This window comes from Antennarius striatus, chromosome 22 (assembly GCF_040054535.1).
Source record: "Antennarius striatus isolate MH-2024 chromosome 22, ASM4005453v1, whole genome shotgun sequence".
Classification (NCBI taxonomy): Eukaryota; Metazoa; Chordata; class Actinopteri; order Lophiiformes; family Antennariidae; genus Antennarius; species Antennarius striatus.
In genome coordinates, this window is record NC_090797.1 from 2,965,074 (window position 1) to 2,992,362 (window position 27,289).

The window sequence follows — 27,289 nt, forward strand, 5'->3', positions numbered from 1 at the left end:
CACGAGTAGTAGCAGGAGTGTGTAGGCAGCACTGCCGCGGGAGGGGGTGTGTCTCTCCTCAGCCAAAAGTGTGTGTGCGTAGGAGAGTGTGCTCACTGAGCAGAGGAGTGCTGGAGAGTGAAGGGTGGATGCAGGCATGCGAGTGAGAACCAGGGGAAGGAGTGACAGGAAAGAGGGAAGGCAGGGTGATTCCAGTCACTGATACACTCCTCACACACACACACACACACACACACACACACATACACACACACTGTAGGAACAAGATCAGCTGTGAGCAGTGTAATGTGTGTGTTTTCCACGCTCGGAGCAAAGAAGAGCCGGGATCTGTGAGGATTCTCTCGGATGAGACCGAGGCGTGGGGGAGCCGAGGAAGAGTAGCCCCCCGAGTGTGTTTTGGCCCAAGGGGGGGGGGGGGAGAAGCTCAGGCACGCCACAGACAAGCGCACACACACTCCAACGGACTCTCGGTACTGTTTCCCTGACAACTAGAATGGGCTGCAATTTGTGCACTTTGCAGAAACGGGAGGAACATTACAAACTGCTGTATGAGATTGCCCAGGTAAGTGACACTTGAGGAGAAGGGTGAGGGGGGGGGTGTGATGGTGGGAATTGTCAGTAGGGGAAGGGTAATGATGGAGGGAGCGGCGGTGAGAGCTACAGCGTGTTGTGCTTCCAAATGATTGTGGAAAAGTGGAGCAAAGTCAGAGTCAGATTGAGGAAGACAGACCGGGGAGGAGGAGGGAAAAAAACTGTATAGGGACATGAGAGGAAAATGAGTTTTGCCAGAACCAGCGCGTGTGTGTGTGTGTGTGTGTGTGTGTGTGTGTGTGTGTGTGTGTGTGTGTGTTCCATCAAAGTGAGATGAGCTAGTTATTTCTCCTCAGCAGCAGGAAATGTGAGAAGTTCAGCTCTTTTTCCCGCGCTGGCTTCAGGGGAATTCATCACATCTTTGCCTGCGTCTGTCTAGAACCCAACGGTTCAAACGTCTCCTTTTGTCTGTCACAACCGGACTCCTTTATTTCCTCTTCTTCTTGACCTCTGACCCATTATTATTATTTTTAGATTTCGCCTTGAGGCGGTTTGCGAGCAGTAAAACGCTGTGAATGTGTCATGATGTTCTGGGCTTGGATGGAACGTGTTGATTAGATAAGGAGGTGTCAAAACACCTGTAAAACCCCCCTCTCCTGACGGGTTCCCAGACTCGCCTGTGACCTGGTCGTTCTCCCGACGGGACGAGCGTGGTTGTAATTGCGATGGCGTTGGAAACACGTGCTGCCGGCTGCTCCTGTGTTGATGCAGGGATACGAGGCCGGCGGCGGCGAGGATTCATTCATCATTTAGTATCTTACGCGCTCAGAGAGACTGTAGAGAAACGCTAACTGTGCACAGTGATAATTACAGTCAGGGCATTGGTGGAGTTTTATTGCTCACAGTTTTGTTTTTTTACGAAATGCATTGACCCCATTCAACTTCCTTTGCAGGGAAAATCATGTGATTTAAAGGAAAACCTTATAATGTTATAGCATTTTAACTTAAAGTGGCAGAATCAGTCGGAATCGCTCCTTAAGATGAATAAAAAGATGGTTCTGAGGAGGTTTAGCTTCTCAATAAGTTTGTTATTTTTACAATTGGAATTCTGGCTAGAAGATAGGAGAATACTAACTCTGTTCTTACTTAGCTTAGCGCTAACCTGGCTGTGTCCAAAGGTAACAAAACCCACCTGTCAGCACCTTTAAAGTATTGGATTACAACCAAACACAGAGAGCTGTAAATATGTCCATTAGCTCATTGCCTCTGTGTTAGCAAACCTACTGTAGCTCCAGCTATACGTTTATCTCACAGGCCTGAGAATGCTGACAGTATTTCTCATCAGCTGTAGGTGTGAGATTCAGTCGGTGTGTGTTGTCTTAAAATAAACGCATGTCTCCGGTGATGCTGGTTTAGATGCAGGTAACAGGAAGTGTTGTTATGAAGTAAAACGTTGGCGTTTGGAAAGGAGCAAATATAAAAATGGTTTCTTCCTGTCCTACTTCACGCTGTAGGTGTCCTGGCTGTGTGATAGGTGTCAAAGAATAGACTGTGTGTGAGAGGGAGAGAGAGAACTAACTGTAAAAGCACAGTGAACATCTACAGTTCTCATTATAGTGAGGAAGGAAGGAAAGAAGGAAGAACTCACGATAAGTGTGCCAGTGTGACTTTGTCCTAAAACTCAACACTGAAGAGATTCTGCAAATCCACAGAGACTCAACAATCCCTCCGTCTTTTTTTGCTTCTATCATCCCAGACTCATTTGTTGTTCTTCCATCTCTCCACTTTCTCCTCCCCTCTAACCTTCATTAGTGTTTCCTTCCCCTCGTCTCTCTCCCATCCTTCAATCTGTTTCTCTCCACCCTCAGATTTTTGGCACAGACTACGCCAAACATGCTATTAGTGTTATTGTTCTGTTGCGCTACCAGTGATGCTACACAATAGGATTCCAGCTATGAGTGCAAAACCAAAGGATGCTGATGCTGAACTCCGGTATGAGTAGAGAGAGAACAGGTGCATCATGGGAAAAAAGGACAGCATTATTAAGTTCAGGTCTTGTTTAAGTCTATTGTGAAACTATTTCTGTTGTTGAATTAACATTATTTATATTAGATTGTCAAACCTGGAGGCTCTCCTGGTCTTTGTTTGGACATTAAATCAATTTGGTTTTAAGAACTTCGTCAGACTCCAAGGAAAATTGACCCAGTTAGCATGCATTAGCAGAATGCGACATGCTACAATGATATGTTTTTGATTTCATTTGACATATAAATACTATATTTCACCAAATAAAATTAAATTTAGGCTTTTTTTTGTCTTTAAATCAGTGAAAATACTTATTTTAGCGATTTAGTTCCCTTCACTACAATTCATTGGGGGCTCACTAGCACCCTCTAGGTGAATTGCGGCCAATTACAAAACAATGGAATTAATGGGAAATGAACAGAGCTACACTTTAATGCCAATTCAACATTGTGGTCAAGCTGTATAATGATATTGCCCTGTGACCCAACAAAGGAAAAATGTGTCTTTGAGACTCTAGATATTTAAAAATACATCTATTGTGTTAAAGCAGCCTTGTGCAGCACCTTCTATTAACAAAAAAAAAATCATTCCAGTTTCCAGACCCGCCTCCTCGCCTCCTACCCAACAGCGACTATCTCTGTTCGCACAGCTGCCGCATCCTGACAGGACGGCTGGCCGCCTGACCCCGTCTGCCCAGCAGCCACCGGGGAGATTTACGACTCGCGTCAGACCATTTACATTCAACGTTTCGTTTGTGATGCTGTGTGCGCGCATCTCTGCACACTCACACCACGGGGCACCATTATAGCAGCGGCAACTGCCATTCCTTGTATTTCGCTCGAGGCTGCGTTAAATTGTCCAACAGCTTCTGGCCTCCAGACCCACCGAGGACATGTGTCTTGTCCAAATTCAGATTTATTGTATCACAGTAGCACTAAATGGCCTAAGGTATACAACAGCCCCCCCTACTGTGAAATCAAAAACAAAAAGAATCGCTGGTTATTCATCAATCAAAAAAAACCTGGCTTGAAGTTTGGTCTTATACAGATCGGGTTCATTTCATTGTGATATACATGAATCCTTCGGTTGTGGTGTTTGAGGTGGGCTTGCCCTGGGGAGGCAGATGCGTTTACCACATGTCCAGCCTGCTGGACAGCATGAAGGGGGCTAGACGGACACCGCCTCACCCAACCACAGGGCAAACAGGGCAGGAGAAGCTGTGGGCAGACCCACACAGCCGTCACCACCATATGGCCCACCTCAGACCTGCCGAGTTCATTCAGATAGTCTTGTGAAATACGTTGGGGCTATCAGTGGCCTTGACCGGAAAGAGGCCGGATGTTTGTTTTTCTTGACCAACGTGAAAAGAAGTAGAAAAAGCTCGAGGGTGGCAAGAAAAAAACACCTGAATGAAGCAACTAAAGTGAAATATCTCTGCGTGAACACGTATGATAGAAGTCCAGGATCCTGGCAATGGTGATTACTATAATCTTCTAGTCCCATATCTCACCTCAGGATGGGGCTTTGAGGTCGTAAAATGTGCTACCGGTGACAAACCAGGGATGAAAGGATGATTCATCAGCTGACTTCTCAGAGAGCATAACCGTGCTCCTGAACTCCTTTTTTGTTCGCTCTCTTTTTCTGATGGGATTTTGAGCCTCTCTCAGAAAGTATTGGGCAAAGCGACCTTTTCCATCTTTTTTTCCATGCATTTTTCAGACAAACAAGTCATCTTTTTTTTTTTTTTTGGCAAGCGTGGGTCAGCGAGTCTGACCTTTTCACCTGAGAGTGTAATTCCACTTGACAGGTCCTTCTAGCCCACTCACACAAACGTACAGACGCAATAACGTGGCAGTTTTGTGTTGCTGTCAGAAAACAAAATTACAGTATTGGACGCTCAACTAGCCGAGAAGTGCAGCATCATTCAGCCTCTAGAATTTCTTTTGTGATTGGGTTTGTATGTCTGCACTTCACTTTATTTTCCATACTTCAGTGAAAAGTCACACATTTTGAATGCTGAAACTGTCTTGACTACCTAAAAATGTCAATCAAAGGTGATGGGAATGAACTCGGATGCTAAACACAGATCATTTGGTGTCTTCCATTATCGTTACCTGTCGTAGCGCAGCATGGCGATGACACCGCATGATTTAGGAGGCACATATGGCCTCGTCGTTGTGTGTTCCACATCTTTGCCAGTCGGAAATGGAAGCTGGGAAACAGGCGATTACTCAGCGTCATGTTAATCTAAACTTCAAACACGAAGCATCAATAAGAACCGAAGAGAAGGAGGGACAGGAAGTGTGTCAATCTAAAGGTTTAAGTCTACGCCGTATGCATGGATCACCTTCTGGCTGGGTGTGTTTGTGTATGTTTGTTGGCTCAGTGGTGGAAGTAAGGGTAGGAGGACGGAAAGGGGGGGTCAAAAAGTCAGGGTAAGACTGCATGTCTGGCGTGGAGGGGGGAACTGTCACCGTTTCGCTTCACCAGCCAACAATCTCCCCCTGCGTTGGCTCTGATAAGCCCAGGATGAAAGCCCTTTCTGTGGGCAGGGGCACCGCTCACCCCCTCCTTCCTGTCTCCTTTCCAGACAAGGCAAAGGATGCAGGCGTGATGCATGCACACACAGCTTAACCACCACGTTAGAGGCAGATATGCCTGTTCGCACTACTGTTTGCCTTCATGTACCACACAGAAGTACACCACAAGAGGTACAACCGTTCATCCGCTTTACAACGTGTTTTCCTTTTTTACAACTGTGTAAAAACGTCATTCAGGGCTCTCAGCACCTGACAAGAGGGCTTATCGGTTGTTATCAGCCTCTAGCTGATTAGCATACGCACCAGTGGGCCAAGTAGCCTGGCCAAGATGATAGCAGGTGGGGGGTGGGAGGGAACAGGGGAGGTAGAAGGGTAAAAAAGAGAAGTTGTGATATAGTAAAAAGGTAGCCGAGCCTCGATCAGAGGGAAGACGGGACATACACTACCAGTGATTCCTTTAAATACCCTTCTTCGCTGTCCCACTTCCTCTTCCTCCTCCTCCCATCACCAATCAGTCACTTTGACATTGTTTCAGATCCGTTCCATTCCACTGCTCCCGTCTGTCTCTCAGCTCGTTTTTCACCCTCTCTCCATCCTGCTCATTAATACACTCTAGCATGACCTCACCCTCTAAGGTGCAAAAACCCTGTGAAAAAAAAGATGATATAATGACAATCTGTCCATCTGACGTTCACCACGTTCTCTTTTCAGGGTTTATTCTGCAGGAAGTGACTGTCTCAGGTACGGTTTGAAGGCAACCTTGTGCAAGAACAACCCAATAACACACCTTATGGCCACATGCCGCAGGCTATGTTCACTCAGGTTCGACAGATGTTGTGATGAACCATCTGGAGCCTTTATGGATATGTTGCAGGCATTTGCTGCACAGAAATGTGCAGAAAAAAACAAGCACAAAAAGCTCCCCTGGATATTTAGCCCTAGCAGGGAGGAAATGCTAAAAACACAACTTCTGAGACTTAAAAGCCTCTAACGTCTTTCAAATTAGCATAATTTTTCTCTCAGTCAGATCTTTTGATGAGTTCCTTGGCAGCGAAGGTGCCGTACTCATCAGAGACCAAATGTCTGTTATGCTATAAAAAGAAACTCTTCTTCTCCCTTCCCTGCACCTTTTCCCTTTGCCAAGAATTTCTCCATCAGGCGAGATCGTTTGGGGGGAAACGGAGGGGGATCTGTTACCCCTGATGTCAGAGCGGTGGCTCCGTTTGCAGCTTGTTGCCCGTCATATGTTCCAATGACAACATCTGCTTTAAGGCATTGTCAAAGATGAATAATTCTGGCCTGATAGGACCGTTAAACCATTATACATTTTTTGCACAACCACTGCCAAGTGCGCCTCAAACCTAGAGGGTGGATCCTGGTTCCAGGTGGTCTAAAGGGAAGATCGGGTTACCGCCGGTTGCTGGTGTTGGATTCCCACTTAACCAACTTGCGTTGAGGAGTCATTAGGCCCACTCAGAGCTGGCATTGAATCCTGTTACAGATAGAATAACACTAAACCATCTGCACGGCAGTGGGGGGGATGATCACGAGTCACGCAGGGTGTAACCGAAAGCCTCATGTTGATATGGGAAATGCCCCGAGGATGAAGCACGTCGGATGGGTCTTTGTTGCCGTTGTTACGATTGGTGGGGGGGGGGTGTATTCTGGTCTCCTCTGCCATTTCTTTAAATCTAATTAGGTCTGAAATTATCCCTGGGAATCCAGAGATCGCAGCAGGAGCAGGTGGTGGAAGCTAACAACGCAATCTGACATTGCCCGTTTGTGCCTTTACTAGAAAGTTATGAACGACTTTCACAAAAACGGGTGATAAGATCCGCCAGAATGGAGATTAAATAGAGATGCAGCCACAAAAATACTTGTTTAGTTTCAGATTATCACATTTAAGGCTTCATGAATTTATTTCCTGAGCACATTGATGTGTGGAGATTATCGTACAGCTCTTCCCGAAACCAGGACAGACTTGGCTGAGGTTTGCAGAATTGTGTCATCGAGTTTAGGAGAAGCCAATATTGACCACAGGTAGGACTAGACCCCAAAAATATCTTGTTACAGTCTCAACTTTGCCAAAAATCCAGCTCAATATTACACTTTAGAGAAGACTGGTAAAAGTCAGTCTTCTCAGGCATTCAAAGCCAATCAGTGCTGTTAATATCTTCTAAATCCTATAGAACTTACATTTTTTCATCAATATTATTGAGTGTTTCTTCCATTATGGATGATTCTGTACATTTTTGTGTCAAAGACAGTTAGAAACAGAGCATCCAATGATGTGCATGCCTCATTTAGTTCCCAATCTCCAACCGTAGAGTCACTTATTTCCCTTCTAATTTACACACCCTTCAGAAAGAAGTTAAAAATCAATCCTACCCTCTTTAATGCGCATTCCTAATCAGTCATAGCATGCTTCATGGCCTCTTTACACAGAAACTCACACGCATGAGGTCTGTGATCATTTTTATAGACAATGGTTTGAGTCAAACTGTGATAAAGATTTTAAAAAAAACACTCGTTAATCATCATGCGACTGATACTACAGAGGAGAACATGATTAGCCATTCATTCAGTCATTTTTTACGCATGCAGGCGTGATTGAGATGGGTTGAATAAGGGCTAAATTGCACCACCATGTGTCTCCCGTTTAACTAACCAACCATGTTTGAGTATAAGGGTTTGGTTTTTTGTTGCATAGCAAGAAGAGCTCTTCTTCCTCGCTCACACTCTGCAGAGTGTGAAGCCGTTCTTCTTCTCTACCAAAGGGCGGGGCGAGGAAGCTTCCTGTTTATGAATAATGCTAATGGATTAGGTGCTTCCAGTGAGCATAAACATGCATCACTTGAAAATGAAGAAGGCGAAGGTTTGGTGGGGAAGGAGGGAAGGAGGGAGGAAGGAAGGGAGAGGACAGGATCTTTACAACTCACACTCTAGGCTACTTTAAAAAAAACACAACTACTTAATTTTATGCAAAAAATCGGCACATAAATGTTTTATCTTCCTGCTCCCCAGTAAAATGTTTTCGCTTTCCAAGCTTTAGCATGTTTTGCTAATTAAGTCTTTGCATCTGGATCCCGGCTCTTTTTTTTGCCTTCAACCAAATCTGTGCTAATGTGTTTTCACTTTTTTTTTTTTTAGCACAATCCCAGAAGTTCACGGAGAAAATACTGTAGATCAACCAGAGTCACACCCCCCCCATCTTAGACTAAATTTTAATAAAAAACAAATTCATGAACTTGGGGATTGCGTCGCTGTTACATAGTTATGAGAATGAAAAATGTGTCCGGCTATGCTAATTTTATATTTATGCATTCCGTCTCGGCCACCTCAAACATCTCCGTCTGTCTCATTACTGGTTGTTGTGTCACTTCCACAACACAACTGGTACGTGTGACCCCCAGTGCTGTGGTTGTTTGGACCCACAACAAGGACAAGACAAAGGAAGCAGGAACTTAACAGGGTCCAGACAAGGCAAGTTGTTCCTTTTTGGTGTTAAATCTAAGAAAAAAATTAATTAAAGTCAAATTAGACCCAAATAAGTATTAAAAAGGGGGCTGAAAACTTTCTAAAAACATTCCCTAAATGCTAAGTTTACTGTAAATTGTTCAAGCCCTGATGGGACAAGTGTTGCTTGAACAATATCTGGACATTCAACCTGTTGTATCTCCATCTCTGCAGATCGGAACCAGACCTGACCTCTGACCTTGAACTGAATACCAATTGTACTTTTTTCCCATAAAAAAAAAAAAAAAGCTTTTAGCTTAATGGGATTTGCTGAAAATAATTCAATATAAAGCATCACCAGTCTCACTCTTTGTCACATTTAGTACAAGAATTACAACCTTGATGGGTAGAATGTGTTCAGTTCTTCCCATATAGACAAATAACATATAACCTCTTTGTGAACTCGGCCATCTGGATGAATTATGAGGGTCTAATCGGTGACCCCCGAGAGCCTAATTCAAACTCATTGCTAGGATGTGTCAAGGGGCCCCGAGGAAGATCCGCTGCATTGTTCGGCTCGGCTCGCTGGCTGTTGTTTTAATGACAGACGAGAGATTAATGGCGATGTAATGACTGTGGGGAGGACACAGTGCAACAATAGAGTCGGGCCACGGCGAAGGCAAAGTACATTAGCCTGTCGTACACACACACACACTTTCAAGTACACATGTGTAAAGGATGTACACACAAACACATTTGGCTCATCCCCTGATGCGAAAGCATTCGCAGGCAGATGTATGCAGGGTGAAAACGAAAGTGACTTCTATTGATTTGTCATTAAAGAAGTTTTGGCAGTCGTCCGCCATCAGCAACTCATCACGGAGCAAAACAAAAACGCAGCTAATTCTCAACCCCCACCGCCCTGGCAACCCCCCCCCCCCCATTTGACTAAAGAAGGCTAATTTATGCATTTGGCGACGTGGTGCGAGTGTGACGGCAGGGGCTGAATGCTCACTCGTGGATCGCGGTAATTGCGTCTCGGTTGCTAGGATGTGGAGGATAATGAATGTCTTGTTGATGCAGTTTGTCATAACCCGTGCCATTGATGGCACCCAGCCTGTTAGTTAAATACAGTCACATCGGCCCTGTCGTGATGCACGAGTCCACCGCAAAAACCATTCCTCACTTTATTCGAGAGAATTTGAAGGAAACTGTCAGGTTGAGGTCGATTTTGAATAGAGAAGATTAAAACAGGCAGCCTGATACGTACGTCTTGTCTTCTGACATTGAGGTTTTTTTTAGTCATTTTATTTAATTGCATCACATTTTGAGAAAAGGATGTGCTCTTTTTTCACCTCGGTGATGAAATAGTCAAGAGGTTGCCTTTGCCTTGATATCACCCGCCAACAATCCGTTGTTTTTGTCTCGTGGATTAAAAGACTTACACTGTAATGGCAAAAAGATGCATTTCATTGCGAGGCTTTACCAGTAGGGAAATATCTGTATTCGCCGAGCCTTAATTGAAAGGAAGCCCACCTTGAATATGAAGGAGCAAGGAAACGAGACGGCTCTTAAATGCATTCGCTGACAGATGACAACCTTTGATTTCTGCACGCTTGCGTCAGAAAAGGCTGCTCGGAATGACAGTCGCGAGTCATCTTTCTGTGATGTCAGTGTTGTTAACGCCGGGGTGGGGGAAAGATCGACGCCAGTACAAAAATCTCTTGAGACATATATTGGGGGAAAAAACACATATGTAGGTGTAGAGAGTCATCTTCCCAAATATACCAGATTAAATTTACACGAATTAAACTGAATTAAAGTGACAAAGACAGAAAGAGAATATCTTGACGGCAGAATAAAAAAGAGAAAAAGATGAAAGAGAATGAATAGAGATGCTAATAAGATGAGATAAAAGACTATCTTCATCCACCTACAGGATCCAGGTCGGGGGAGCTCGTGAAGTTTGCACATCACTCCCATAAACCCAAACTATTACATGTTCAGCCATTGTGATGATAAATATGTCAGACTGTGTGATTTTGTTTTATCACCTTGAAGGAAATGAGAATCAGGGATTTCATTGTGGGATTGGCAATTAGACGGTTCACATTTAAAATCTACAAGACATTAAGGAGATTTCCTCGACGTTAATTTTATGTGGCAAACTCCTGTTGAACAGTTCATAAAACATAAAATATGAGAAGACTAACAGCGGCGCCGGTCCCGCCTCTGATTTTATTGGGGATCGTTGGCGCAGCGGTGCAAAATGGTACTCTAGCTATTATGAAGATGTGCTGAAGCGATTCTGGGGGATGCATGAAATAATCTTGGGTTTTAGGCCTCCGTAGAGACGCAATAGGGTTCGATCAGGTGTAGGACAGCAAACCCAATCCTGTTTCTCGATGTTTCTCGAAGACCTTGGAAAAAAGGACGATGCAACGGCACTTTTACACTTTTTATTTCTGAACGTCGTCTTAAACGTCTCCCTGCGGAGTTAAGATCTGACAGCAAAAAACAAGCCAACCCTGCAGACAGCACCTCAAGAAGACAGTAATCTACAGCACACAGATGTCCTACTGTGTAGAAGGGATTGACCTGAGCGGGCTACTTAACATCCGTACCAACAGCTAGCTCTTTAATCCACTTTTCATGTTGTCATTCGTTACTCCTCCGTGCGGAACTAATTGGTTGTTTTTTTGCCTGTTGTGCGGGAACTGGTGTCAGTGAAAAACGATGAAGGACACTCATTACAACTTGTACGCCCAATCGCAGGCGAGGACGTATAAGCATCACGAGTGCAGACAAGCACATAAACATAGGCGGGAATGCCTGAACTCGACTCCATGAGTAAGTGTCCTAATATGAGCAGTGAGGAAAATCTCCTTGAACTCATAGCTTATGACACACACACACACACACACACGCTAAGCTGCCAACTCTATCGCCGTCACAATCACGTCCTCTTCGTCGCTCTCTCTCTCTATCTGATTTGCATTTTGGTTAACACTCTAATTGCCTCTCATTAAATACCTTGTCACTTTGATTAATTGGTGCGATACAGAAATGTAAAACAGCACAGCATCACAATGCATAATGAACAGTTGCAGACTGAAAAAGACCGATGAAAAAAAAGATGCACTACAGAGGTGAAATCTCACCGATACAGCGTGTACTTTTAAAGTGGAAGTCAAGGCTTTGCTTTTTATCATGTAAATTTTCAAGAGATATAATTTGGGGGTCAAAGTTTGGTGGTTTTCACCCAGATTTAAGCTCACGTACAAACAAATGTTCCCTAGTTGTCTCTTCTCATGTCTGTTTTCACTTCTGTGGGAGGAAATGTTAAGAATTTCCTTGAAAAAAAAGACGCAGACAAAAAACCAGAGAGGAAGATCAACTCGGATCAACTTCACCAGCGTTGAATGGCTCAGATTGGACTCCCGTGATCAGGGATTTTTTTCCTTGGCTAAGCTAAATATAGCTTAAAATGAATCAGATCACAGCAAAGAATAATCACACTCAGCTTGAAATTGGCTATAATTGTAGTGAATTACCTATTTTCCTCTCTCAGTCTCATTCTACATAATGCTATGGAATTTTCAAACTCCTTTGAAATGACAGGTGCCATAATTGCACAGTAGGTGAGGAACTATCCTGTCAGGGTTGTTCTGTTCTTTTCTCTGCCTGACTTCAGATCAGTTGTGATTTAAAACAACCTATAAGTAAATTAAATTTTGAAGATTTTGAAAATGTTCCACGCCTAAAAGAGAAGTTCGCAACTTTTCATTGTGGGAGATGCTAGCTAATGAGAGTCCGAACGAACTTCGTTTGTCTACGCTGAACAAACCAGCGGTGGTATAATGAAGCCTTTACACCATCTTTTATTTTGAATCTGTTTGAGGGCTCACAGATGCAGCTAAGAAGGATCAATTGGAGCCCTGACACCAGAAATGTTTGAGTGCAGTTTAGCTGTCGAGAAACTCTCCATCCTCAAGTCTTGATGTTCGTAATAACCTCAAAGACTGTGATCGGGTCCCTCTGTTGTCAGCTCCAAGGAAGAAGAACAATGAGTCCTAATGACCCATTTCATAGTGTTCATACAGAACAATGAGCCTCAATGACGGTGCCTTCTAAAGCGTTCCAAATAAACTACATAGCATCATCCAACAAAAGGTAGAAATGCAGATCTGTGTCCAAGCTAATGGCTGATAGTACGGTAGAAAGTTTCCGAAAGATGTGGTTTGAAAGCAAATAAAAGGCAAAAATAAGATTTATTTCAACCTCTTCTGTTCTGTCTTGCTTGCCCTGGCTTCTTGTCAGCCAAGCGTTGATAGAATCACGGTATTCTCATCCCGTACAAGGCAAGGGTCAATGGGATTCAGCCGACTGAGCCTGATCCACCAGTTGCACGGGGCTGCCAGTCAAATTTATGAAACCATCATCTCCCTTTGCCTCCGCTGCACAAGGTGATATTACATGTCAGAGACTTTTATTATTGAAATGAGACATTTATGACATGGAGCCCTCGCCACAAGAGAGTGGCCTCTTGAATCATGTCGATGCAGGAAGGAGGAAGAGGGAGATGAGATATGGCAGATTATTGGAGCACAGCACGCCACCTGCATATCACATATACACTGCTTTCCATTAATGGAAAAACAACCTGACTTGTATTGACCTCAAGTTTAAAAAAAAAACGCAATCTGGGGTTTTTATGAATTAAAGCTTTCTGCTCTGTCTTCACGGGGGAGACAAGGTCAGTCCTGAAAAGCCTGGGGGCGTCTCCGTGGTAGGCTATTCTTTTGCGATCCATTGTGTGTCTTAACTGTGAGATACAGACATTATTCAGTCAAATACGCTTAATGCAAATAACCACATTGAAGCGCTGCTTTAAAAAAGCTGGTGGGAGCCGTAAATGCTTAAACTCACAATGACGCCGTATCTGTCAGATTTAGCTGCAAGCTCGAGTGGTTTCCATCACGCTCTTATCTCAACACCATTCACCTGTACACACACACACACACACACACAAACACACCCTTATCTTGGGGCTTTTCTTATCTCCAATGCTTGCATTCAAGCTTGGAAAATACATTTAGCCATTTAGCAACTAACTGATTGGGATGTATTTAAAAGGTTCATTTGGGCCCCCACACGTATTCAGAGCCTCGTTATTGGCTTTCTTTCGCTGTAATACCTTTAACCCCTTCTCAAGACATCTAAAAGCCCACATCACATTTTCACTAGTAAGCCTTCTGAGTCAATGTTGTGTGGAATTGATGCTTCACAGACGGGAAAACCTTATGTGATGTCATAAGTCTGTGCAAATGTTTGAATAGCTGGAATTCTAGAACAGAATCTGCTGCAAAATAATTATCATGCCAAACAGAAAAGAGCCTGTAATACTGACCTGCAGCCTGCAGTTACCAAGTCTGATTATTGTATTGGTATTTTGCTAATCAGCCAAAATTCTGCATCCTTTCCTGCAGCAGGTGCTTTCTTTAGTAGTCATCAGTTGAAAATGCTTTAAACTGGGGGAAAAAATTGCAATAGTTATTTAAAGAGGAATAACAGACAAAATTAGCCAATATCTAGCGTGTGACATTTAAGGCCATACGGATCGATCAGTAATGACGCGCAGTGCAAAGACAAAACAAAAACACATACGCTACAGTACATACAGATAATGTTGTCCCAAACCGCAGCCCATCACTTTGAACCTTGACCTTTAAGAGGAGTGTTTGGACAGACAGGAAGCTTTGGTGAGGGGCTGCTGGGAATTATTTTTTTATTGGCAATGGTAACCTTTAACTTGAGAGCTATATGAAGACTGCTATGTCGGTTCAACACAGTCCTCCCAACAGACCGCGATCTAAGGTGTTCATGAGGCGCTTATATTGAACCATACAAGGAGTTTATTATATATAGTCTCTCCGTCAGCCTGATCACAAGATCATAGTGGAGTAATGAGAAACGGAACTTGTCATCAAAATGGAATTACTGTTTGATATTGCAGGAATTTGCACATGTACACATCCAAGATATCACACCAATGCTCAACCCCCTCAGATGGAGATCACACAACACGACTAAATTTAACCACCATCCCTCCAAGGAAACTGTCTTTGCGAGGGACACGCAACAATATTAGTAACTGCAAGCAAAAAGATATTAGATGAGAATATTTCTACACCTCCTCCAACTTGTCTGATCCTCTTTATCTCCTCATTTGTAACTTAATTATCCTTAATGCGTTGTAAATTTCGGGCATATGATGTGTAAAATGTGTGCTGCGCACAGGCATGTATATACACACATAAAACCCGGGCATTCGGAGCCATTACCCCGGCCTTTGTGGCATCTGTTGGCTATTAATCAGCCCCCAGTTAGCTCATCAACAGCCAGACAGAATCCAGGAACAACAGCAGGTAAGCACTCTAACAGGTCCGCACCATCGCTTACTGCCTTTCAGTGCGTTCGCTCTAATTCGAGATTAATGTGTCCATCTGGACCTCATTACGACTCAAAAATGTTGTGGAACTTCCTTCGTACTTTTTCTGTTGGGCGCATATTTTAAAAAGCGCCAATAAAATTAAGTTTATGTTTGCGGAGGAGAGCAAAAGCACGTCGTTAAAACTGAAATCAGTGCTCCAGTTGGTGCTGAAAAGAAGACTGATGGGCACCTGAAGGTGCAAGACTTCTCTAACGTATAACACTAATAAAAACATTGAAAAAATAAGGGTATATTTGTTTATATACCCAGACAAGATTGAGCCATCCTGTTAGTACATTTCAAAATAACAGTAATGTTTAATTTGCTGCTTCTAAGACCTTAAAATTGGCAAAAAATATAAGATTCCTTTGAATCAGTTCCTCAAATTTCAAAACTGACATCAATTTAGACCATTGCCAAACATTGTGACACCTTCAGACATCCGAAATCAATGCCAGCGATTGATTTCAGGGATGTGACAGGCTACAAATGAACTCGACAAACAGAAGTTAAGCTAATTGGGTTGAGTTTAGGGAGTGCGTGCTTACTGTAGGTGCGTGAATGCTTTCTGCTGTCAGGGATGACATGAACTCAAAACAACCTTTCATTGTCTTGCAAATGAAGTAGATGTTTGCTAATACCAATATTCCCTCCAGATCGGGGGGGTCCACCGACATCGCGCTTCCTCACTTTGCCGTGCATCTGCCTAACTCAGCGTTATTATTGTTCGTGCATCTAATGGGTTCGGCGGTAGGACTGCAATGTAAATGATGCATCTGAGCCAGAATGATTTAAGAAGAACATCCGTGCAACACTTGATGAAATAAATGACCTCATTTAAAGAAATTTTCTCCTTCAGCAAATGCTGCAATAAAGCATGATTAGGGTCTCTATAAATTTGGAGGTAGCCTAAAGGTGAGGGAAGTGCATTCGGGAATTGCTGGTCAGCAGTTAAAATGTCTGAAACCGCTGGGAAAGCATACTGTGTAGGTAAAAACAAGAGGGAGGGAATGTGTGAAGTGCTCCTTCCATCAAGAATTACTGCCAAAGTGCCCTTTATGAAAGCACTTAACTTGTAGTTGCTTTACTGAAGCTATTTGGTGGCTAACTGTGGAGAGGTGTAAAGGTATGAGGCTCCCATGTGTGAATGTGAAACAGGTTGTTCCTGAAAAGAGCCTATGTGTCTTCCAGGTCGTCCTTGGGTAAATGAGGGTTAGAAAAAGACTCTGATCTTTAATGAGTGTTCAAGGTCTCCTCACTTCTTAGGAGGCAATATGTCATCGATATGGGAATCCAGCAGAACACGGTTTGCATCTTTTAGCCATTGAACACCAAGGACAAACATCATGGTGATTTGGTGTCTTTCTCCCCAGGTCAATGCACGCGACTTTGCCAAGGCCGACCATGAGGAGGCGGTGGTGGAGGCCATCAAGCGAGACCCCATCGTCGTCCAGGTTCTCCGGCGAACTCCCTCGGCCGCCGTCGCGCGAAGCCACAGCGGCACGCTGGAGGATGTGTGCGTGGCGGACGTTTGCACACAAACGGACATCACCTTCGAACACATAATGGCGTTGGCGAAGCTTCGGCCCGCGACACCGCCCGTCCCTGATATCTGCCCCTTCCTTTTGTCTGACAGGTGAGGTTTGCATCGACTAAAAGCTCAGCAGGATAAAAGGAGAGTCATTACCTCATACTTCATTATTTTTACAAATTAGCATGAAGTTTCCCCCGGGCTTCTCTCTTTCTTTTCACAGTAGTTGTATCGTAGCATGGAAACCCCCAGCATAGCTAAGTACCCTACAGTCATATGAAATAATTATGCAAACCTAAACCTGAACTGCTTGTGTGTGCTCCATCCATTTTCCTTGATGGAGCTTTAGCTGGGTGATTAAAAGCCAATGGGCTGATGGAGCAGGCATTCTGGCACTGGGTCCATTCCATGGCTATTTTTGGGGGACTTTGTTGGGCAGCAGATGAAATCAATTTGCCCTGTGAATCTACAAACCTTAGTCTTGGTCAGCTATTATAGAAAGGTAGGGTCAGACAGGCAAATTAGGGTAAATTTATGTTTTTTATGGTTATTCCTTGGCGGACAACAAATCCAAAGACAACCACATTGAGATGAGTCTTAACTTAGCCCTCTTTTCGTCTCTCCAGCTGCCACTCTATCCATACTATGGAGCACGAGTTTTACGAGTGTCCGGAGTACCTGTCGAGCACCCCAGCAGAGGTGGAGAGAGCGGAAGAGTTCGAGTATGAGGTATGGATTTGCATCTTTTGCTTTTCTGTGAGCGGAATTCAACATCTGATTCCCAAGGGGTTTTTGGATGCCGATTTTGTGGCAATGTGGCATAAAACACTCCAACAATTCAATTCTCAACAAAAGCTTTGCTGCCACAAGCGTGAACTATTTGGACACTTCATCAGCCTTTCTTTGCTGCTTTTATTTTGCCGTGTTTTTTCTGTAATAATTGGTACTCGGTGTCCTCGGCAGAAGAGGGGTTTGATAGTGACATGAAGATTAATGCGCCTCATATTGTATGAAGCCGTGGGGCATGCACAGCACAATACCTGTGCTCAAAATGCTGAATTGTAAGGATATTTGTGTGCAGGCTATTCAACTCCATTGAATAGGCTTAATTTTTTGCTATTGATGTCGCTGGATACGAGGCCACCGTCGCGGCCTCAGAGATAATACCCCTAGCCCTGAAGTATGGTACTCACAAGTCCCGCAACAATGCCAGGAAAATTGTCTACTCCAGTAATACAAGGAAATTGGCTTCTCCTTGTGAGAAGAGCAGCTTCTCTTCAGATTTGTTTTGTGCCGTGCAGCAAAGATGAAAGGCAATTCTTTTAGCAATTCTAACAAAAATAAAACCCTCAAATGAAAGGTTTCCCTGCTGAATTCAAATCTTGTTATCGACAGAGGGCGATCTTTAATGGACATGCCTCGTAGTCAATGGTCTGCGCCCATATGTGTCTCCACTGTCACAAATGCATCATGCCAGTCCTGTGGACCTCCAGGTCATGCTCAGTGGAAGTGATGGGCGATGGTTGTGACAGTCAGTGGTCCCCTCGTCTGGCTTAATAGGCACTTCCTGGTTCAGTGAACTGCACTGTGGGTCGTTAGGATTCCTCCGCTGCCAGCTGTGGCCTTACCTCACCGCATCATCTGGATGAAAGAGTCCTGTGTGTGTCAGCGTGTCGAGGATGGGTGTAGCAGGGGGGTCGAGGGCTTGTAATAGCGGTAGCATTGGGGTAAGGTCGCACACACACTCTCTGTAAAAAAAAAACCCACTCCCAGACGCCTCCCTTACCTCTGTCCATCCATGTGCATCAAACTGAAACATGAATGGCTTTCCTCTTGGATGAAACCGAATAGGGCTGCCATTCCCAGGGACATTACTCCTGACAGGTTTAGCTTCGCTTCTACCTAGCTATCCACACGGGTCCCACATGCTGTCATAATGCTCCTGCTACTTCAACCGGTCGTACCCAACTGTAATATTGATATATCAGTGGAAGACGTAGCAGACAGTAGAAAATGAGGAGCAAAAGCAAAGTTCACACAGGGAGAAACTACCATGAGGACTTTCTGAGGCAACAGTTGCAAAACATTTCAGACATGAATATCTAATTCCCTCCCAAAAGTATGCTGTATCGCGGCCGACTGTAATGAATTGTCTGTTTGGTCGCCAGTCCACACAGTGTAGTTAATGATGTGGCAAAAATCCACCGGAAAGCAGCCACTTAGCTATTTGCCAAAATAAATATGGAAAATTTAAGGATCAATGTCAAACGCAGAGTTTTATCAGCAAATAAACCTAATACCTATTGGAATTAAAGGGGTGTAAGACTAGCCAGCATGGAAAATAGTATAGAATAAGATTAGCATGTGGTGGAAGCATGCTATCACCACATGCTATCAAGCAGCGCATTATTGTTGTGATTGTAGTTTGGGGAATTTAAAAGACGGCCTTTTTATAGTCCCTGTCTGAAAATGTTGTTTTTGCACATCCCTCATTCAAAATGTAGGTTTTCCATAAGAACTCATATAAATATTCAAATTGAATTGCCATCATCACACTGTAAAGGGCTTACACCCTGACAGCTGAAAGGAGGGGTTAATGTTCATTAAGCCTGGCAGTAATAAATTTTGACTGAAACAACATAAGCATATTAAACTGAAATATTACCAACAGATGTTTGATGTAGCGCTGGAAGATAAGCCACCACCTGTCGTACGTCTTCATTTCTCATATACCTTTGGAAGCATGTGGCGAATGTGAGCTGTGCTGCTGAAAATTGGGGAAACACACAGCCGAATTAAATTAAGATGATGAATTCCATCATTTGCCACCATGCGTTACAAGCCATGTGAAATCATCGGTGCGCCATAATTCAAACTCCATAGTGGGACGTATTAAGATCCAATCATCGCTAATCAAGCCCACTCCCCCCTACAGTTTCAACCCCCACGGCTCTGTATATCTGGAGGACGTTCTCTCGTTGGATTCGCACCTCCATGCCCGACCCCGGTATTCCGGCAAAATCCGGAATATCACCCAATTTGCACTGACATGAAGGTGTTAGAGGACGTAGCCGTTAATTCCCTGTCAGTGTTTGTGTAAATCACTGCTAAACTCCTGAGAAGCGTGGGCAGTCGAGACCGCCGTTACTGTATTATAAACTCCAAACACAACCTTTCCAACCTTTGAAGGTCAGGCCTGTCGGCACAGGGGGTTAAATGCCACAGAAATTAATTACTTCCCCTGTCAATCTGCTTTTCTGGTTTCCCATGACAGAGGAAAAAAAAACAGAGCAGGGCTTAATTCTTGGCTCACCCCCCTCTTTACCCCATCCCCCTTATTCTTTCACAACTTCGCCTCACTGAAATGAATTTGGCCGTGTGGGCTTAATAAAGATTGCTCCCCCAGGAGTTATGTTTATGTGATTACATCTGTGCACAGCAGGCATCTCAGCATAGCTTGATGGGTTAAATTTTTTCCACGGGAGGGGGCAAAAGTCATCAAAGATCTGCCCCGCGTGAACGCTATTGGCGGTCAGCCAATAGCATGCAAGTATGGAATCACGTGACTACCTACTAAAAATCCTCAATTTAGTGAAGCCGTACATCTTGAAGCGTGGATAAGCAAGGGATTACTGTACTTTTACTAGTGCGAAAGCTAACAAATGGTAGCAATGAGGCTAAAGCTGCATATTTTTAAATTTATGACAATTAATTAGTTTTGTTTAGGCTTATATTTTAGTTAAATTTCGCTGCAAAGACCGTTTCACTTTGCTAACAGTTTATAATGATAACGATTCTAATGGATTGTTGTACTCGCTATTCAGTCTCATTTCCTGAAACGGCAGACCAGCTGTATGCTAGCTACTTGCAGCTGAGCATCATGGGAAGTTAGAAGTTACAGACTTCTCATTCAGAAAATGAAACATGCAAATAAATGCACACTTCATTTTATTTGTATGTGTTTGAACAGGAAGTGGAGTTGTGTCGGCAGAACAGCCAAGAGAAGCTCGGCTTGACGTTGTGCTACCGGACCGACGACGAGGAAGACACCGGCATCTATGTCAGCCAGGTAGAAACCATGTGATAGTGAATGAAAGTAACATTACCTCGCTTAACCATCCACTTTTGAGGGCTTGACAGTAATTGCTTCTTCCTTTCACACGATTATCAGCTCCAAAATAGATATTTATTGTGGCATAAAATAAAACGCTACACTCTGAAGAACCACTGGGGTATAACTAAGTGCTTCCTGATGAAGTTCGATAAAGACAATGCTGCATGTTTGTTAAATCAAGCCAGGGACCCCATTACCAGTTTCCTCTGGAGCAAGGATTGATTAGAAAATGGCATGAAATGTCATTTGAATTTCCATCTTTACATCCTGAAGCATGAAATAATCAAAATGACTTTAGGAGCAAGTAAAAAAAAAGAAAAAAGAAAAAAGTGTGCCTGGCGAATTATCTACTAGAAATGAGCCACGCACGGACAAAGAGGAAGTGGGGTTTGAAATGCGATTCCCATTCTGCCATTCACATCCATTCTCCCCCTTTAACATGTTTTAATTGAAGGTTTTAATTAGCTGTGAGCGACAACCATCTCCTTCCCCTCTGTGGAATTACACATTATCCCATTTACTGTATCCCCTCTGAATACCAAACGCACCAATGCTGATTATTTCTTAAACTTTAAATAAGTTACGCGTCAGACAAAAACACATCCTCTTGCAAAATTGTTGACAGGGCAAAATAAAAACTAATTATTGAATTATACGTATGCCATCATGGTGGCTGAAAACCGACAAACAGAATGAGTAAAGTGGATTTTGCGACTGCAGGTGTGCTTTCAAAGGCGTCTTGCACAAAAGAAAGCAATGACGTGAAAGGTAACACCTGTTAGATGGATTAAAAAGGATATAAACTGTACTATATTTAGCTCCTTTCGAACTGTAGAGCAGTTTTTCCTAAACCAGAAGAGTCAGAACACAAAACCCGACATGATGACAATCACAACTGAACCTCAAAAGATAGTGAAATCGGCCTCCCACTGTGAGAATGCAGCTATTGTTGTGTCTCTGATATGAGGAATAAAAATGCTAATTTCCCCTCATTAAAATGTAGGTGACTACTAGCAGAAGTGTGTCATTTGTTTTTCTTCTTAGGCTTGTTTTCCCACCACTGTTACTGTAGCTGTGCCTCTTGATCTTCAATGCAAGAACAAAGACCATGAAGGATACTGTTGTTTATCCACTGGGATGCTTTTTGTTTCCATTCAGTTAAAAAAAGAATCATGGCTGTGCGGCGAACACTTGAGACCTTTTTATTTCCTTCCACCTCTAATGCATGATGTCATGGACTTACATGTTGGACAGCTGTTATCGGCAGTTGCTAAATTACAAAAGGAGCGTGAATACAAGTCAGTACCTGGCTACAAAGTCAGGATCCAAACACGTGCACAGTCGTGCGACAGTGGTACATCAATAGCGTGATTGATGCAATGGTTTCTGTGCTCTTTTGTGCAGGTGGAGCCCAACAGCATAGCGGCCAGAGACGGACGCATCAAGGAAGGAGATCGGATACTACAGGTGTGTATTTGTGATTAAATTACACAGAATCCAGGGATTTACAGGACATCTAAAATCTCTCGACATCATTAGCAGGGTAATAAAATTAAATCAGCCATGTTTTTCAAAAGAGAATTCCACATTTGATTCTTTTTTATCTATGTTGAACAAACACGCCTCTATTTTCCAAGTCGTTTGCAAGGCAGCCTTTTTGGAAGATGGCCGAGTTTCCCGGGTGAGCGTATGTATATTTAATCACCTCATTTACCAGGGAAATTGAGGTCCCTTGCTACATTTACACCAGGCTCTTCATCATCCCCCCATAACTTCTCCTTTTACTAAGACTACAAGCATTTACAAGTGAATTGTTCAGGCCCTATACATTGCAGTCTAGCATAAGTAAAAATCTATTTTTTTCTGCATGATTTCATGGAGGGCAACAGATGCTAATAAAGTCTAAAGGTGCAGCACAAGGCTGTCTGTTGTCTATATAATACATTACGAAAAGGAAGTAAAATATAATCTCACCCCTTATCCATAACTCAATACATGTTTGTAACATAAAACAACCAACAACACCTTCTGCACTGATTGCCCACCTTCTGTTGAGTTGTTTCTGCCCCGAGGACAAATTTACACCTGCAGAGCAACACAACAGTGTAAGTTGTGCTGATGGCTCTCAGACCTGACAGGGCTCTGTTTGTAGTTTACCCTGAAAGGTGAGGTCATTGTATCACAGAGCAATATGTTTGTGTTCAAAGGAAAGGAAATAACCTTTGAAAGTGAGTAACAATTATTACATTGCTTTACAGCCATGTAGCATCGCATAAGAGGATACTTTTTTTTCTCACCTCATTTAGCAGCGTAAACAAACCTCTTATGTGGAATGCATGCATCCTCCAGACAGTTTATCCTTGAAAAATAATTAGAAAATTCCACTTGTATATCAAAAATAAGGGTTTGAGATGTAAAAGTGTACCATTATACAGTAAATCACATCTTGTTTCTTCTCTGCACAATGCCCCAATGTTAACAAACCACCATATTTATCGTGGACTGCAAGACTCTTGAGCATCTCCATTCTCTCCCTAAGGTGTATCTTAGTCCAAATAATGTGAATGATTGTGGGATGCAGGGCCTTCTGTTCTCCTGGCCCTATTATCTTCTTCTGACAGGCCCATTACTCTAGTGAGGGAAAGATGAACGCCACCTGTCAAAGAAGAGTTAATTGTGTCTCTGGATGTGTAGTGAGAACAGATTCTCGTATGGTCAGACGGGACTCTCGCCACCTTTACCCGGTGTACAAGCTATCTGGGTATTTCTGGATTGTGCATGAGACAACAGAAAGAAAGGAAGAATAGGGAAAGGGCAGGGTGGTGTGTGAGAGAGGTAATTACTTGTCTTGCAAACATTCAGGTCAGTTAAACAGAAAAAGAAACTGACAAAAGTCCAGATTTCTTGGTCATGTCGTTGGGGCTTTCAGTAAGTTTGTTCTCTTGAATGTGACAATCTGTACTTGTCTCTGATGCACAGATTAATGGCTGTGAAGTGCAAGACAGAGAGAAAGCAGTCGCCTTGCTGTCAAGTGAAGAAACAAGGAACATCATACTGCTGGTGACAAGACCAGAAATCCAGGTAGACATATACACACCTACACAAGCTCTACAATACCATGACAGCCAGTGTCATGTCAAACAGCAGGATGCTAAGTGTCTTTCCCTTTCCTCCAAACTGTCAAAGTGTGTAGGGCTTCCACACACAAAGAGACAGAGGGAGAGAGAGAGAAAGACAGGGAGAGAGCAGACTTTGACAGAATGTTGTGATTTCAGCTCGAGGAGGAGGTTTGGCTTGATGAGGAGCAACAAGAACTTGTGGAGAAGCTGAAGATGGAGATTCTAGAAGAGAGGAGGAAGCAGAGGGAACGTAACAATGACAGGAGAGATGAGGTGAGTAGAAGATACAAAAAAGTTCGATAAAAGGGTTGAGGGATGTCAGAGAAAGTGGGTGGAAAGGGGGTGGGAAGGAAGGAAGGTAATCCTTTGAGGTAAAATCTGAAGGAAATATCCTAGATGAATGGGAATACCAACATCACAAGGAAGGGAGGAAGATAGTAAGGATTCAAGTTAATATAACCTTACTATCATTTGGCTAGACTGGATTTTATTATGCCATCTTCAAATTCTTTCCTTCTACAGTCTTGGTTGGGTAACCAAAACACATGGTTAAAGTTGGGGAGTTTTCAATGGTACTCTGAGGAAATCATGAACTGTAATAATTTGCTAGTCCATGAAATTGCTTGAGAAGGACTAACTCTCCTTCATACACCAGCATCAAGTTGAAGAGGAGATGACAGACACAGCCACCTGCTCCTCCAACAATCAGGATAAAGACAGTGGGTTTGGACGCAGTACAGACAGTCCAGAGTACCAACCACTGCTGGCTAGACTCCACAGAAGTATCCCGACCCACTGTTTGAGGGACAGATGGCGAGCAGAGCATCCGCACACAAGACGAGAAACTGTGGCGCAACAGGACGCCCAAGGTCCAAGGACTAAAACTCAAGGCCATGAAGGGGTAGCCAGCATTCGCAATGGTGGAGGTGGGATCTTAGGTTTAGAGAATCGCTTCCAGCAACTGTTGGAGCTCAAGTGTCAAATCCGGAATGGAGGTGAATGTGGGGTGTACTCCATCCGACACAGTATAGAGTGTAGTCTGACGGAGCAAGGAGGAGGAGATGGAGATGACACAGATGATGTCGGAGCAGAGACTGGGGTAGAGCAGGAGTTGAGGATGTTGAATGAGGAACTACGAAGCATTGAGCTTGAATGTCAGAGCATAATGCAGGCGCATCAGCTCCGCCAGAAACATCAGCTGGATGCTTCACAGCCCATACACTCCCCAGGATGGAGCCCCAAAGACAGAGACAAGCGACGAGGCAGGTTAGCCGACATCCACGAATATCCAGAGAGAACAGACAGCGATAAGATCCGAGAGAAAGACAGCTCCAGTGCCTACAACACAGCAGAGAGTGCCCGGTCGACACCATTAGGCGTAGAGAGGTCACCTGACCATTCCCTGCAGAGACACATCAGCATCACCAACCAGAAAAACCTCAGACTGGCTTCCTGCACACCCTCCAGTCCCATTGCTATCCCCAAATCCCAGGGGACACAAAGTTGCAGCAGGCCAACAGACCCAAGTCCTGTTATCTCCAGTAGTCCAGACCAGAGCAACCCTTCCCGGTCCGAGTCAGACCCTGCCCTGCCTGCAGACGATGAGCGGTGTGAAAAGAAAGGAAGAACCAGAGAGTCCAGAAGGGGGCTTCCTTATGGTTCTTCATATCAGACAACACCCTATCATGGACAGGGAGGATCCAGGCAACTTCAGGTAGATATAGAGAAAAACGATGTGTCAAACTAGTGCTGATAGGCAAGGACAGTTTTGCTAACATGTTTTCTATGTTGCAGAGCTACATGCAGCTGCTTCAACAGCACTCATCCCTGGAGTATTCCCAGAGCCAGTTGAGTCTGCTCAGTGTCTGTCGAGATCCTGCACAAAGGAGCGGACGGCCCGGGGAACCTCGTCTAGAGTGGAAGGTCAAAGTTCGTGCTGACGGCACACGCTATGTGGCCCGGAGGCCGGCTCGTGACCGCATCCTGAGAGAGAGGGCACTAAGAATCCGAGAAGAGAGGAGTGGTGGCATGACCACAGATGATGATGCTATGAGCGAGATGAAGATGGGCCGCTACTGGAGCAAAGAGGAGAGAAAGCAGCACTTAGCGAGAGCCAGGGAGCAAAGGAAGAGGCGGGAGTTCATGCAAAAAAGCCGTCTCGAGTGTTTGAGAGAGGGTCCGACAAGTGGAGCCGAGGGCAGGAAGGAGATCAATATCTTGGAGCTGAGTCACAAGAAAATGATGAAGAAACGAAACAAAAAGATCTTTGACAATTGGATGACCATCCAAGAACTCATGAGCCATGGGGCAAGAGTCCCAGAGGGTTCAAAAGTCCATAACGCCTTCCTATCCGTCACAACCGTCTAGCAGATGTACCGAGTACTGCAGAACACCAGGTAGCCTGCATTTCAGGAACTACTCCATTACATTAAAAAACATTATCAGCTTGTGATATTATGTAAGTCACTGCTGAGGAATTCTGTAGCATACCTGAAGCAACTCAAGAACACTTTGACTCTATCATTTTAACAAAACCTCAGCCATTAAAAACCTGCTTTTACATTGGATTTTGCTACTGAACTGTCTTCCGATGGTGGAAGTTTTTTGGCAGCACATTAATTCAAACACATTCACATGGAAAAGTGAAGAACCAGCACTGTAACTTCATGAATGCTATGTATTGTGTCTCCAGACTCTCCACTGTTGGGTTTCATTGTGAAACAATTTTGCCTCACTCAAGGTGTCATTTTTTTTATAATGGGAAAAATACAATATTTTTCACATTTTGTAAAATGTAATTTTTTTGTAAGGAATTTTCTACACTGAACGTCAATGTACTGTAAACATTTGTAATTTCCTATTTAAGCTCATATCAACAAACCATTGAGGTCAGCATGGACACTTTTTTGTAGCCTACACTGTACGCCAGACCTACAGCAGAAACCTAACAGCAACAAAACACTACTAGAAAAGTCTGAACACTAATTTAAAGGACTTGAAACATCAAAAGTCACTGCAAAAGCTCATATTATTCATGAACGGTTTTACCTCAACTTGCATTTTAAGTGGTTGAACACCTGGTTAATTCAAACATTAACAAGTAGCTCTTGAGTCAGTTCCATTACTGCAAAAACAAATGTGTGTGAATTACGTTTAATGTGTTATATAGATTCATATTTATATTGTTTACCATTAATTCTATTTATTGTAAATTAATTTTTATGCTCTGTCTGACCAGTGTGGCCAAGACATTTCAAGGCACTGTCAAGAAAATGTACCATGTTTGCAGCCTCTTAACACAATTCTGCTGCTTTTCACTGTAAAGTTCATTGAAGAGGCCTTGAGTTCAGTCTTCGTTAATGGTGGCATTTGTAATAAAAAAAATCATCAGAACAAGAAAATTATACGATTTCACATTTAATTCATTTTAACCTTCACATATTAATCATTTGGGTAACCACCATTTAGACATTTTTGCTG

General features: G+C 43.5%; 2 protein-coding genes across 2 annotated transcripts in view; one reads left to right on the forward strand and one right to left on the reverse strand.

Annotated features, from left to right (window-relative positions):
• Positions 1–27,289, reverse strand: part of LOC137589047 (glucoside xylosyltransferase 1-like) — a 123,764-nt gene that overhangs the window by 70,092 nt on the left and 26,383 nt on the right. The window lies entirely within an intron of this gene.
• Positions 494–26,765, forward strand: pdzrn4 (PDZ domain containing ring finger 4). Its single transcript, XM_068307195.1, has 9 exons — positions 494–562; positions 16,419–16,681; positions 17,203–17,305; positions 20,547–20,645; positions 22,095–22,157; positions 23,670–23,771; positions 23,966–24,082; positions 24,465–25,523; positions 25,604–26,765. The coding sequence occupies exons 1-9, from the start codon at positions 494–496 to the stop codon at positions 26,174–26,176; spliced, it is 2,448 nt and encodes an 815-aa protein (XP_068163296.1). The 3' UTR covers positions 26,177–26,765.

Bases quoted from the DNA above. Each gene is read 5' to 3' on its own strand.
- pdzrn4 (XM_068307195.1), top strand. From the start codon at position 494: ATGGGCTGCAATTTGTGCACTTTGCAGAAACGGGAGGAACATTACAAA. The intron at 563-16,418 runs GTAAGTGACACT...CTTTCTCCCCAG, and splicing joins TGCTGTATGAGATTGCCCAG to GTCAATGCACGCGACTTTGC. The intron at 24,083-24,464 runs GTGAGTAGAAGA...TTCATACACCAG, and splicing joins ACAATGACAGGAGAGATGAG to CATCAAGTTGAAGAGGAGAT.